This window comes from Enhydra lutris, unplaced genomic scaffold (genome assembly GCF_002288905.1).
Source record: "Enhydra lutris kenyoni isolate GAN:26980312 unplaced genomic scaffold, ASM228890v2 scaffoldscaffold47, whole genome shotgun sequence".
NCBI lineage: Eukaryota > Metazoa > Chordata > Mammalia > Carnivora > Mustelidae > Enhydra > Enhydra lutris.
In genome coordinates, this window is record NW_019154131.1 from 1989356 (window position 1) to 2003242 (window position 13887).

Genomic DNA, 13887 nt, shown 5'->3' on the forward strand with positions numbered 1-13887 from the left:
GCTTGGTATATATTAAATACATAATTAGTATCAAGCACATGAGAAAGCATCAAATAAAACAGTGACACCAATGTCCAAAGTAAGGAGAGGACATATCTTGCCAAGCTGGACAAAGAAGGGTTACCAGAGTATGAGTCAGAACTTGAGTGGAAATCTAAAAATGGGTGGAATTTGGAGAGGCAAAAAGAAAGGGGAAGGAGCTCCAGGTGATAAGAATGACAAAAACCAGGGCAGCGTGGAAGTGAAGGCACAGGGCTGCAGTCTGGGGGTTACTGTGGAGGTGGTAGGCTGTGACAATCCTCTTAGAAGATTCAAACCTTTGCTATGAAGAACTTGGATTTGGCTCAGCCAGTCAATGGCTCCCAACTCATGGGTCACATGGAAAGTTTGATGACCCAACCTCTACCTCCCATATGCTGAATTTGATTCCCTCTGGGATGGGGCCTAGGCATGTGCATTTTGGGAAGAATCCCCTAAGGATTCTGTGTAGGCTAATACGACTGAGCAGTAGCGGCAAAAGGAAACCAGAAGATAATCTGGGCCATTAGGGGAATCCTGCTGTACTACAGAGTGTCCAAGATGGACTGAAGCAGGGAAAGAAGGTAATTCTGGAGCCCAGGCAATAGCCTGAAATAAAGAGAGGGGTCAAGGTCAGAGGGGTAGTTTAAAACCTATTTTATTTATTTCATTTATAATGGAGATTTTAAATGTCTGGTATTCCTGGCATATGGCCAAACCAGACTTGGGACATTATTTTTTGTTATGTGGGAAATACTCTCTAACTCAAATATATCCATAATAAATAATCCAGGTTTAAAGGATCTCAGGACCAAAAGGAACCTGAGAATAAGATTCTGTTTGTAAAGAAGCAGACCTTTACTATGATTGTTTTTGTTGTTACTATTTGTAAAACAACTCGAATATCACTTTTAAAAGGAGGTTTTAGTCTCTGAGGTACAGAATTGTTGTTCCAGCTTCCCAGAAAGTTTTCATTAAGAATCATAAATGCCGCACTGTTTCAGAGTAACAGCCAGCCCCATAGAGCCATTCAACATGACTTGCATAGCTGAGTTTGGAGTCTTATTTCACTAGAAGCCACTCTTCCTTTAAGGAGGGAAGCCAGTTTGGGAATGCTGCTTAATTAGCTGCTGAACAAGTGTTCCTATCCAGTGCATAGCCTTGTCAGCCCAGGAGGTGGGCAGGCCCATTTGAACAAGAGCTGTATAAAATAAACTCTGGCTCTACAGTTTTTTGGAGAAACACAAAGAAAGGAAAGCTGTTCTCTAACAAAGTCTAATTACCCCATAGAGTTATAGTTCCACAGGCTCTAAAGGGCAAAGAGCTTTGGAAAACTACCACATAAGCAAATTTCTGCTATTTTTTAGTCTTACCTTCAAGGTACCTAAGAAATATAAAGCAACGTGAGATTTATTCTTAAAGATTTACCTCAGGATTTCAACCAAGTGTAATAATTAGTACGTGCACTGTTTTTCACTTGCAAGAGGCTATACAAATCCTACAGGAAACTAAAATGACGTAGCCAGAACATCCATATGACTCATGGAATTTAACTTGGTCTGGAAAAACATATCTGGCATGTCTAGTTTCTGTGATGTTAAACCCACTATGAAAACCCAAAGGAAATAGCACTGTTAGAAGAGATGAAATAAAATTTATCTCATCTCTTTAAGAAGGTTTCTTCCACCTAAGTCAGCAATCTTCACTGAACCACATCTCAGATCATGGATTTCTTCTTCTTCTTTTTTTTTTTTTAAGATTTTATCTATTTATTTATTTGGAGGGGGAGGAGCAGAGGGAGAGACAATCTGTAGCAGACTCTGAGGTGAGTGCAGAGCCCCATGTGGGACTCGATCTCATAACCACAAGATCATGACCTGAGCTGAAACCAAGAGTTGGACACTTAAGCAACTGAGCTACCCAGGCACCCCTGGATTTCTTCATTTTTAAGTCAAGGAGAAAGCCTTAGTTTCCCACCCACATATCACATCCCCCACCTGCCTAACACAGTCACAGGCCTTACCTTAATATAGGCCCACGAAATGGGCAAGATGGAACTGGAGCCCCAGGGGGCTGCACTAACAGTACCCACAGGTCGGTCATCCTCACTTGGCTTTACCGAGATGATGGGATGACTGGGCAGGAAAGGGGCAAGATGCTTCTTCCTGTTATTTTTAAACATAAATTCAGAAGATATAATGAAAAGATCCATACCAAACAAATAGGCAAGTGCTAAGCCCTCTCCGAAAGCTCTATTCCTAGTAGAGGAACTCCGAGTGGAGAGGACCTGACACTTGCTAAGAAACAGATGTTCAGGAAGTATTCCTTCCTTCCTCCTCTTCACAAGCCATCAATGTTCCAGTGGCTCACCAGAGAACTATGGCAGATGACTTGGCAGATAGGCAGCCGTGAAATAGCTTGCAATGAACTCACCAGGATGTGGGGACCTCCCAGCCCCATGCCCCACATTCTTCCCCGAGGCATCTAAGGGACAGAGAGTGCTGCTGAGAGAGAGGCCCATGGGCCTAAACATCAGAGGCCAGCACCGAACACCACTATCCCACCTCCCCACAGCTGAGGTACTGAGGCGATCCCACTAGTTACAAATAATAATAATCAAAAAGAAAAACAGGAAAAACCAAGAGGGCCAGGCTCCCAGCAACCTGAAGTCTGGGCCCTTTGGTCCATTTTTGGAAAACTGAAGAAACTCAGGAAATGGCTACTCAGCATCATTTTCACAAGATGATTCAACTTCACAGTGTAAAAAGTTATCAACAGTTATGAGACATTCCTTTAGTGTTATTCTGACCTCATCTAATTATTTCTAGTATTAAGGTCTGTTTCCTTCTGACTTCTCTCAGATGTAGTAAGAATCCAGCCTGCAAAGTGTTTAACACTTTACATCCAACTCACTTCTTTCTTTCTTTTTCTTTCTTTGTTGAGAACATCTAATTTCTACTCTCTTAGCAAATGTCAAATATACAATACAGTGTTATCAATGGTAATCAACATGTTTTACATGTTACACATCTCATAACTTAAAGTTTATACCCTTTACCAACCTCTCCCTACCCACCCCCCTGCTCCCCAGCCCCTGACAAGCAATTTTTTCCTATGAGTTCTTTCTGTTATTGATAGATAATTCACTTTCAACATAACCATCAGCTGATTTCTTTTTTAAAAAGAATGAATAAAAAGAAAAGCTTCTTGGAAATCTATTAAAGTCTAAGGGGCACTTGCAGGTGCTAATGTTCCAGTTCAGATACATAATACCTCAGTAAACTCCCTATTCATTGCTCTGCTAATAAACAGCTCTATCTACACATGACTAGGAGCTTAGTGTGGCCAATCGAGCATTGTGGTTAATAAAATCTACTTATGCTCCTCTTTGGACATCCCCTTAATCACCCTTCTCACTGCTTTTCTCCCAGCCCCTACAAGAACACTAGATATGAAGGTGTCCGTGACACTTGAAGACCTTGATGAGAAGAACAGCAAATTTGGGGGCATTCTTTCATTTTTAGTCTCTAAAACCTTCCTGAAACAAGCAGCCCAGAACTCACACGCCGATGGGCCCCATGCCAGGGCCGCCTCCTCCATGGGGAATGCAGAAGGTCTTGTGAAGATTTAGGTGTGAGACATCAGACCCAAAATCTCCAGGACGACAGATTCCCACCTACCACAAAGGGAAAGAGCCAAAATCAAAAGTCAAGAGCTTGAAATGGTGCTCTGGAAAGGTGGCCATGATATTTACTGCGGCTTCTCCCTTTAGAGGAAAAGGCAGGCAGAGCTGTTCACAGAAATTTTCTCAATACTAGCCAAGTTCTGCAGTCAAAACCTCACATCCCACAGGCAGCCTAGCTTATAGTTTCTATGGAAACAGCAACTGACCATTTAGCCTAATTTAGATTTTAAAATGCAGATTTGAATATACAGTCAATTCCTAATTTTCCACCACAAGAGGGAGGAGAGGAAGCACCCTAAGCAAAAGAAAGGGAAGTACCTCCCTGCTGCACGAAGAGATTACTTTCACCCTAGCAACGTTACCTCCCCCTGTCTGGTTGGCTTTGAGTATCATGTACTTCGGGCACACCAGTGGAAGGGGATGGAAGGCCACCTGAGAGGATGCTGAGCCAAGGGCAAGGAAGGGAGGCTGACAGTTTTCCTGAGACCACCCTAACACCAACCACAACATTCAACAGGCCTTCCTGCCACTTTGGCATTAGGACTAATTTTCAATGTGGCCAAAGATGAAGCATGCATTAATGCTAGTGATGCAACAGACAATCCCTGGACCACACTTACAGAAGCAATCAGACAGAAGTAAAGAAAAGCAGGAAGAATTTGAAATGGCTAAGTAAAACAAACCAAAACCAAAAATGAACGAAAAACAAAACCAACCCACAATCACAACAACAAACAATGACCAAGAAGTTAGGAAAACTCTGAAAGATCATGACATCCTCTGCTCCAATGCCCCTACAGCATTTGCTCAGGGGTGTATATTACACAGAACCCTATCCAACCCTCCCTCCCTCTCTCACTCTAACACACACACACACACACACACACACACACACACACACACAACCACATAAGTAATCAGGATTGGCCCTTCAGGGACAGAACTATTCAGCCACTTTACACTGAAAAAGTTGAAGCCAGATTAATGGCTTGTTCATTGTCAAGGGATATTGTGAGAGATCAACATCCAGAATGGCCAGAACTTGGGTCTGAACGCCCATAGGCAGGGAGTCAAGTGACCTTCTTACCAGTAGCACCCTGAGAGAGATCCCAACTTCTGATGAACTAAGGACATTCAGTTCATTCCCTGTACCCTGTTGCTCTCTTTATCTCCTCCCCAACCCCCACTATCACCTCCTTCAAATCTAACCTCAGAGAAATTGAAGCACTTTGCTTGAAATTGGCAATAAACAAAGTCAACCACAGTTCTGAATTCAATATCATGTTTTGAGACAATTGTCAAGAAGTCAGAGGAAAAAATCTTTTTCTGACTTAACCATTTTCCCAGGGAGTCCCTCTTTGTGTTGCCTACCTGTGCATTCATATTTGCCCCATCTAGATAGACCTGTCCTCCGTGTTGGTGGATCAGGTCACACACGTCACCAATGTTCTCTTCAAATACTCCATTGGTGGATGGGTATGTAATCATGATTGCTGCCAGGTTCTCCTTGTGTTTATCCACCTGTGGGATAGAAAAGAGCAGAGGGAGACAAAGGAGGATATGTTTATTGGCCAAACCCTTTCTTTTTACTTTACAGAATTAGGAAAGATGAAATCTTGGACTTTCCATTTCTGGAATTTTCTCAAAGTACCATGGCAATAACAATTCACAGCCATTAGTCTTTTCTTAAGTCATTCCAAAGAAATAACAAAACGCCTTTAGGTTAAGCCTCCAAGATCAAGACCTAAAAGACTATTAGAAAGATTTTGCGGGGGGCGCCTGGGTGGTTTAGTTGGTTAAGCAACTGCCTTCAGCTCAGGTCATGATCCTGGAGTTCCTGGATTGAGTCCCACATCAGGGACTCGGCAGGGAGTCTGCTTCTCCCTCTGACCCTCCTTCTCATGCTCTCTCTCTCTCTCTTATTCTCTCTCTCTCTCAAATAAATATTGAAAAAAAAAAAAAAAAGGAAAGATTTTTGGGTATTTTAGGCTCAACTCCCCAAGGTTTTCCTTGGTTTTAGTCATCTGAATAATTATTTCAGATCTTTTTGGCTCCAGACATGTCTGTTCTCACAGTTAATCTCTCTCTGCTCATCTTGCCATACCCACCCGTATTCCATTTCCCTCTCAGTCTGTTGAAATTAGAATTCCCATAAGGAGTGTTCTGCTCTGATAAAAAGAAATCTCCCTCACATTTCCTTTTCACAGAAAGCAAACATATATAAAAAGCACATTCCTGTTGTTCTGGCCAGTGAGTCAGAGTGCGCTTATGTGGAAATGAAAAAAAAATTTTTTTAAAGGTCATATCCTATATTGGGGAAACTTAGTAATTACAACTACCCCAAAATATCTGTTGGTATAAACTTTGTGGGGCTCTGGAAGGGGCGATGGATGGGAGAGACAAGCAGTGCTGTATGTTTTCAGCTTCCTTTGAAGGCAGTTACATGAAGTTCTCAGTCTCCATGCCTAGTAATCCTGACAAAATCACATTGCTATTCAACTGATTTCCTTCCCTCTTAAAGATGCAGCCTCCAGTCCACCAGTGGAAAGCAGATACAGTTGCTAGGCAACCTCTTCCTGGAGGTTGGGAGGTTGGGAGTGGGGGTTGATGTTGCAGGAAGGAGATGGAACGCTGCCCGAATTTCAGCAGGTAATGGCTGGGACAGTCACACACATTTGCAAAATCTACATTTATGTTTTAATTTCCAACGCAAAGATTGAGAATAAACTGTGACCGCTAGTTTGATTATTAATGGGGAAAACGGGGGAAGGTTGGGCAAGAAGGAGGAGGCAGGCAGGCCCTGCAAGGAGTCACCTTACTATTACCATGAATAATTCATTAAGTTTCTTACATATGCATTAAGAGGATGGGATTTCAGTTTAAAGGACCTTCTCCCGGTTAGTGAAGGAAGAAGTAGACTGTGTTCAGTTTTATTATGGACCAAAAATGTGACTGTTGCTTTTTATTTTTCTAATGGAGATGGTTAGGTTTTCTGATTTTACACCATTTTACCCAGACCATTCAGAGGAGGAACTGCAGTCTTTTAATTAGAATGCAAAGAAAGATAACATTGATATAAACCAACCAGTCCCTTCTCCCCACCACCTCTTCCCAACCCAGACCTCGCCCATCTGTTTAGTGGAAGACAGGTACCATGGCCTTGAGGTGAGCTGTGTCAATATTCCCGTATTTATCCACCTCCACAGGCTGAATCTTCATGCCTGCCATGTGAGCACTTGCGGGATTGGTCCCATGTGCTGATTTTGGAATAAGGCAAACCTTAGGAATGAAAAGGAAGGAGAAAAAATCATCACCAGGCTACTCATGGCAGAAAAATCCTACAGTTGCTTGAAATACAGATTAAATCGGCACCACATGCTTTATTTAAACTGGTCACTACTGCCTTAAAATCTGCTATGATTTCAGTATTATTGTAGTGTAAAACAATGTCCAAAAGAGAAGTCTGCCTTTGAATCCACAAATATTGCTCTTTAAAGACTCGTGTATTCTCCTCCCTTATCTCAGAATAGCAAAAACCAGACCCAGGCTTACTGTGACCTTGTCACAGTTGTAACATGTAGAAAGAAAGCATCTTATAAGAACATGAGGTTGGAAGTTAAACCCTAGGACCCAAGTGCCCAAATCACAGCTTCAGTGCTCAGCATGGCTTTGCTGAGATCCAGGAGAGATGACAATGGCAGAGGTAATTCCAAGGTCTTCCAGTGCTGATACATCAGTTGTGTCAGCATTTACTGGATGCTTAATCCGTGCAATGAATTGTTAGTTGTCACACAAATCATAAGGTGAGAATGAAAGCATGCCATGTGTTCATGGAAAATGCTAGCAAATGTATAAACAGGGGCCACAGGAACTCAGAATAAGGGGGTGTCACTTCAAGCAGAAGAGGGAAAGGGAAAGGGTTTCCAGAGCTAGAGCCCAAGCTAGCCTTTAAAAATGAGCTGAATTCTTACAGAAGGTGGATGGTGGGTACAATTTTAGAATTCCCAGATTTAAATCATTTTCATTTCCTCCTACAAATCACATGGTCGCAAGCAAACACATATCCTTGGGTAGATGTGATGACGCTGCACTACAGGAAAGTGCATCAAAGTTTTTCCCAACGGAAAGCAGCAGGAGAAGCAATGATCACCCTGAAAATAATCCTCCTGTTTCTAAATCCCAGAACCATCACTGCAACCCCTTGAAGAGAAATGGATGGGCATTACGGAAACAGGCTTATGAAGGGGAAACTTGGCTTACAGCTGTTTCCTCAAAAACATCAAAGCTGTCTACTGAAGAAAAATGTGCATACACAAAAGCAAACTGTCACTTTTCTGTTAACAGAACATTTGTGCCTCTTTTGAATGGTTACTGGTCTCACGCTGATTATGCAGGGTGTCCTCAAATCCTTTTTCTAGTTTAAATGATTCCCTACGATATTGACTTTCTTTAATTTCTCAACCAAAGTCACTTGTCCATTCCTATGAAGTATTTTTATTCTATCACAGAATCTTTGGATAAAAGGACACCTTCTGGGCAGAACATTGATCAAGAAGGAAAAGGCAAATATGAAAAATTAATATAGTCAACTTATTCAAGTTAAAAATTTTTGAATGAATATAAAATATTGGTTAAAGGCCTAAATTAAGAATTTGTACCAGCGAAGTTCTGCTGGAAAAAAAAAAAAATTCAAGGTAAAAACGTCAACTGTCCTGTGGTAAGCTGAATAATGGATCCCCTAAAATGTCCAGACTTGATCCCCAGAATCTGTGGATGTTATCTCAGGGCAAAATGGACTTTGTGACTGATTAAATCAGGTTCTTCAGAGGAGAAATTCTGGATCTTGAAATCTGGGTTATCAGTTGGGCCCTAATATATATTCCCTAGTATTCTTAGCAGAGGGAAACAGAGGGAGGTTTGACTATGAAGTAAGTAGAAAATTTCATGAATGAATGGGAGGATGGGGAGATGGCAAGAAGGGGCTCCAAGCCAAGGAATGCAGGAGGCCTCCAGAGAGGCAAAGAAACAGATTCTCTCCTAAATCCTCCAGAAGGAGGTAGCCTTGCCAACACCTTGACTTCAGCCGAGGGAATCCAATTTTAGTCTCCTAGACTCTGTAAGTGAGAAAATAATTTTTTGTTTTTTTCAAGTCACTAAGTTTATGAGGATTTGTTACAGCCACCACAGGAAACTAATACATATCATGACATGAGGCAGTAGAAAGAAAAAAGTCTCAGTGGTTTTGTCAATGATCATTTATATGTTGCTGTTATATATTTCTGGTTTTCTATGTGGAAATAGGAAACTTTATTTAATAATTTTGGGGGGGAATTTTTAATGGTAATTTTCTCTCACTTTAAAATTATGGGGTCACAAGGAACATAGGAATAACAGGACCCAGATTTGATGCTTTAGTTTATATAAAACATTCCTCTTTGGTGCATTCATGCCCATTTAGGTGGATGCTATGTTTTTCCAACTCCCCAATGTACCTGGGATAGACCCAACCTAGAGCTCATCCTCTAACACTTGCTGAATGAGTGAGGGATTAAGGAGCAGTGTTCCTTTGTAAGGGAAATAAATTTCTTATCACTAATAAAAATCTAACAACCAAAGTCTACTATTTCATATCAGGCAGTTGGGAAGCGAAAATACTCCCATATACATTTGCGGGTAGGGAGTGGTTTTTGGTGTTTTCTAGGGGTTAATGTTTTCCCTTTGTATAAGAATCTCATCTCTGATCAGCAAATCTAAGTTAGTATTTGACTAGCAAGTTGAATTATTAATTATAAAGGGCTTTGGAGAGTGCTTGGTAAGTATTTGTTAAATAAATTTATATTCCCCCAAATTAAACTGGTAAATCAGGAACTTGGCTGCTGCATTTTAGGAACCTCTGAAATTTAACCTAAGAGCAAATGTGAAAATAACTACCCAACAGCTTGAAGTAAGAGAACCATCAGGAACCTGGGAGGTTCTGAGGCACACGATTTCCCCACACTCCTTTTCAAAAAAGAAGGGTATATTTTACTGGATTCCATTAGAGTCTATTGTGCAGTAGCAGCTGCCTTGGATTTCTCTGATGTGGAAAAATCCTTGATTATTTGAGCAATAAGTCATTTTCTTCTTTTCCAACTGAAAACATTGGCTTTAATTAAAATCTTTAATCTAGAAAGGATGCTAACATTTCCAAACTTAAGAATTCTGTATTTCTATAAGCTCTGAGTGGCCTTCCCTGCCTCTCCCTCCCAGAGCCCTCCCCGAACTGCTGCACCTAGCTCCCCTCTGTCCTTCAGAATAGAACAAGGACACATGGTGATAACAGTGTAGACAATGGTGAGAGAAGAAATGTCACACACAGGGGACAGAGAAGGAAGGACTGAAAAACACATAGAAGGGAAAGGCACAAGAAAGAAATCTATGAGTCCAAGATCTCTGCCCAGGTGCAATCAAAAGTTCTTTTATCCTTTCTCCTTGACTTTTCTGGTTTGGTCCCCAACTCCTGAACATTCACAGATACTTCCTGGTGTCACACTGGAGAACTAGGAAACAATAAGGGGTGGGAAGCATCACGGAGTAGACAGAAAGTGTATGTTAGCTGGCTCTTAGTTATTAGAAGGCAGGCTCATCGCTTGCCTTCCATAAGCACCAGAGTGTAGATCTCCGAGGCCTCTCTATAAAGCCTCTGGAAAGGAGGGGGCTGAGACAAAGGAGGCAGTGTGGTCACATTGGATGAATGGATCCCTTCCCAGGATTCCCAGATACCTTGTGGCTGAAAAGTGTAACAAGGGGGAGTTCTAATGGCTATCTCAGCCTGAGGAAGCCATAGAGGAAAAACAGATGGGGGACTTTTAATGTCAGTCACATGGCATCCTTTCCCTGAACAACAGGAGCTTCAGTATTTCCTTTATGATGCTAAAGAATAATAGTAGTTCTAAACTAACCCTTGCTTAGAAAATTAAAGAATTCAGGGTGCCCGGGTGGCTCAGTAGGTTAAGCATTTGCCTTCCCAGGGTCTTGGATTGAGTCCTGCATCAGGCTCCCCGCTTCTCCCTCTCCCGCTCCCCCTGATTATGCTCTCTCTCTCCCTGTCAAATAAATAAAATCTTTAAAAAAAAAAGAAAATGAAAGAATTCAAAACCACTAGAGAACCCAAGTGAAAAAAACCAAACTAGTGTATCAGGGACTATGTCTATCTGAGTTATGACTTGATGTAACTCTGGACTGGTACACACAGTACCTTGTATGTGACCAGTATTGAATAATTACTCAATTAATAAATGTCCTTTTTTTCAAAATTCTTTGAAAATCAGTTGTACTTACTGCCCAACTAGGGTAAAGGCCTGGGAAAACACACCTGTGGAATCAGGATAAATAAACAGAAGGAGGAAGAAAATGTTCTTTCTTCCCTCCTTTTTTGAAAGAGAGGTGAAATGCTTTTTAGATCCTTCATTGCAAAATACAGGCAACTAGCCATGAATAATCTAGTTTTAATAAAAACAGAAATGGGCTGAGATTGGGCCACTACCTACGGTATCCCACTTACTTGGGCGGCCAGAACAAGCCTGGCACCCTTTTCTCTAACTCTCCTGAGATGGGCAGTCACTTTTGTCCTGCTCCCAACCCCTCCCCACTGCTCCCTCTAAGAGGGAGCTCAGTCTACAGCTCATGTGGACAGCCCATGTCTACAACTCAGTGGAAGTTCTAGCTTAGTGCTGGTCATCACCAAAATGAAGACCTCCCTAAAACACAGTCCCTTTCACCACACTTGGAAGCAAAGTTCAGATAACTGCTACAAGCACTGCCTCTGGGCATTAGTGGAGTCCAGTCAATCCCACTAGCACCTCTGCCAGTCCCTATACAGGCTCCAAGAGCAATCTGGACCCTAGAGACTAGACTCTCATAGTCAAAGCAAAAACTGAAGCAGAACCATGAATTCTGCTCCATGTCTTCTTCTGCTGCTTAGAGATGACAATTCTCAATAGGGAATTTACTTATTCAGTAAATATTTAATTAAAAATTTATTTATGGGGTGCCTGGGTGGGTCGGTCAGTTAAATTTCGGCTCAGGTCATGATCTTGGGGTCATGGGATCAAGTTCCACATTGGGTTCCATGCTGGACATGGAACCTGTTCAGGATTCTCTCTCTCCTTCTCCCCGTACTTTTTTAAGCAATGTCTACATCCAACGTGGGGCTCGAACTCACAACTCTGAGATTAAGAGTCACATGCTCCAGAGCACCTGGGTGGGGGTGGCTCAGTCAGTTAAGAATTTGCCTTTGGCTCAGGTCATGGTCCCAGGGTCCTGGGATTGAGCCCTGCACTGGGCTCCCTGCTCAGCAGGAAGTCTTCTTCTCCCTCTCCCACTCCCCCTGCTTGTGTTCCCCTCTGTCTCTGTCAAAAAAATAAATAAAAACCTTAAAAAAAAAAAAAAAAAAGTCACATGCTCCATCAACTGAGCCAGCCAGGCACCCCTTGATAAAAATTTTTTGAGCATACAGAAAGCAGAATTGTGCCTAGTCACAGTAGGAGTTACAGAACAATTAAAGGTTGGTCTCTGCTCTTTCTCCAGGCCTAAGACCTGGAATTGTAACATTCCTGTCTTTTCCTTCCTTTGCTTCCAGAAGAGCTAGAGAAAAGGATGTCAGGCTTGTTCTGGCTACCCAAGTAAGTGGGGTACAGTGGGGTACAGATTGGGTGGTGGCCCAATCTCAGTCCATTTCTGGTTTTATTAAAATGAGAAGATTGTTTATGACTAGTTAGTTGCCTGTATTTTGTAATGAAGAATCTAAAAACTGGCTGACTTTTACACACTGGGTTTGAGCAAAAACTTTTATCTCCAAATGTTTTCCCTTAAAATGGTCCTGTGAAATGTCCTGGGGTAAGGACCGTAATGGCCAGTTCAAAGAAATCTGTTTCTTGATTGTATGTTCCCTAACTGCTTACAAGAAGGTTCAGAGGGAGTGTACCACAGAACAAAGAGGATGCTGAGAATTGGACCCACTGCCACCCGGTGGTAAGCAACCACCACTTGTCCATACTCACTGTCCTGTGTCCCTCTCCTTTCCCGTCGAAGTAAGCTCGGATAGTGGCCAGCCCAGCATACTCCCCCTGGGCTCCGCTGCAAAGATAAGAAGAGGGTCAGGGCTTTGGGCCTCTTTGCTTTCATTCACTCATTCAATATTCACTGGGCATGGGCGGCATGTTCACCAACATGTGACCTAAAGACATTACCCTACACCACTGAAAGCTCACCGAGGATCGCTGCACCAGCCTAAAGTTCTTGAACAACCACAGAACGGCTCTTGGTCTTTGTACTAAAGCTTACCCACTGCTACTCAGAGATGGTCCTTTCGAGCCCTGCTTGGGACCATGCACCTAAGATTTCATTTATCACAGAAAATTTCAAAATTATACAAAAATAGAAGAATATGAGGAACTGCCATGTACCTATCACCCAGCTTTAACAATTCTCAGATACGGTCAATCTTTTTCCAACCATATCCCTCACTAACCCCCTCACTCTGAACTAGATTATTATTTAAGTAGGCTCCATGCCCAACACTGGGCTTGAACTCACAACCCTCAGATCAAGAGTTCCTTGCTCTATGGACTAAGCCAGCCAGGCACCATGAACCATGTTATTTTGAGGCAAAATTCAAGAATCATATAATTTTATCAATTCAAATTTCACTATTTATCTTTCAAAGATAACAACTGTTTTTTAAAATATAGTTACAGGGGCATCTGGGTAGCGCAGTCAGTTGGGCATCCAACTCTTGGTTTCAGCTCAGGTCTCATCTCAGGGTTGTGAGAGGAAACCTGCCACTGGGCTTCATGCTCAGCATAGAGTCTGCTTGGGTTTCTCTCTCCCTCTCGTTCTGTCCCTCCCCTCCATGTGCGTGCCCTCTCTCTCTCTCTCTCTCTCTCTCTCTCTCTCTCTCTCACTTTCTCTCTAAAATAAAGAAGGGCATGTGATGTAATGAGCACTGGGTATTATATAAGACAGATAAATTACTGACCTCTACCTCTGAAACTAGTAATATACTATATGTTAATTAATTGAATTTAAATTAAAAAATTAAAATAATAGGGTGGCTGGGTCAGTCAGTTAAGTGTCTGCCTTCAGTTCAGGTCATTGATCCCAGGGTCCTGGGATCCAGCCCTGCATCAGGCTTCCCGTTCAGT

At 42.1% G+C, this 13887-nt stretch overlaps 1 protein-coding gene across 1 annotated transcript in view; it reads right to left on the reverse strand.

Annotated features, from left to right (window-relative positions):
• The window catches only part of LOC111156624 (glycine decarboxylase), a 93532-nt gene that overhangs the window by 16936 nt on the left and 62709 nt on the right, over positions 1-13887 (reverse strand). The window contains exons 16-20 of the mRNA XM_022517622.1: positions 12745-12820; positions 6857-6982; positions 5075-5224; positions 3582-3694; positions 2042-2183 (exon numbers count right to left, since the gene is read on the reverse strand). Of these exons, the coding sequence (XP_022373330.1) occupies positions 2042-2183; positions 3582-3694; positions 5075-5224; positions 6857-6982; positions 12745-12820 (607 nt within the window). The remainder of the gene's footprint in view (positions 1-2041; positions 2184-3581; positions 3695-5074; positions 5225-6856; positions 6983-12744; positions 12821-13887) is intronic.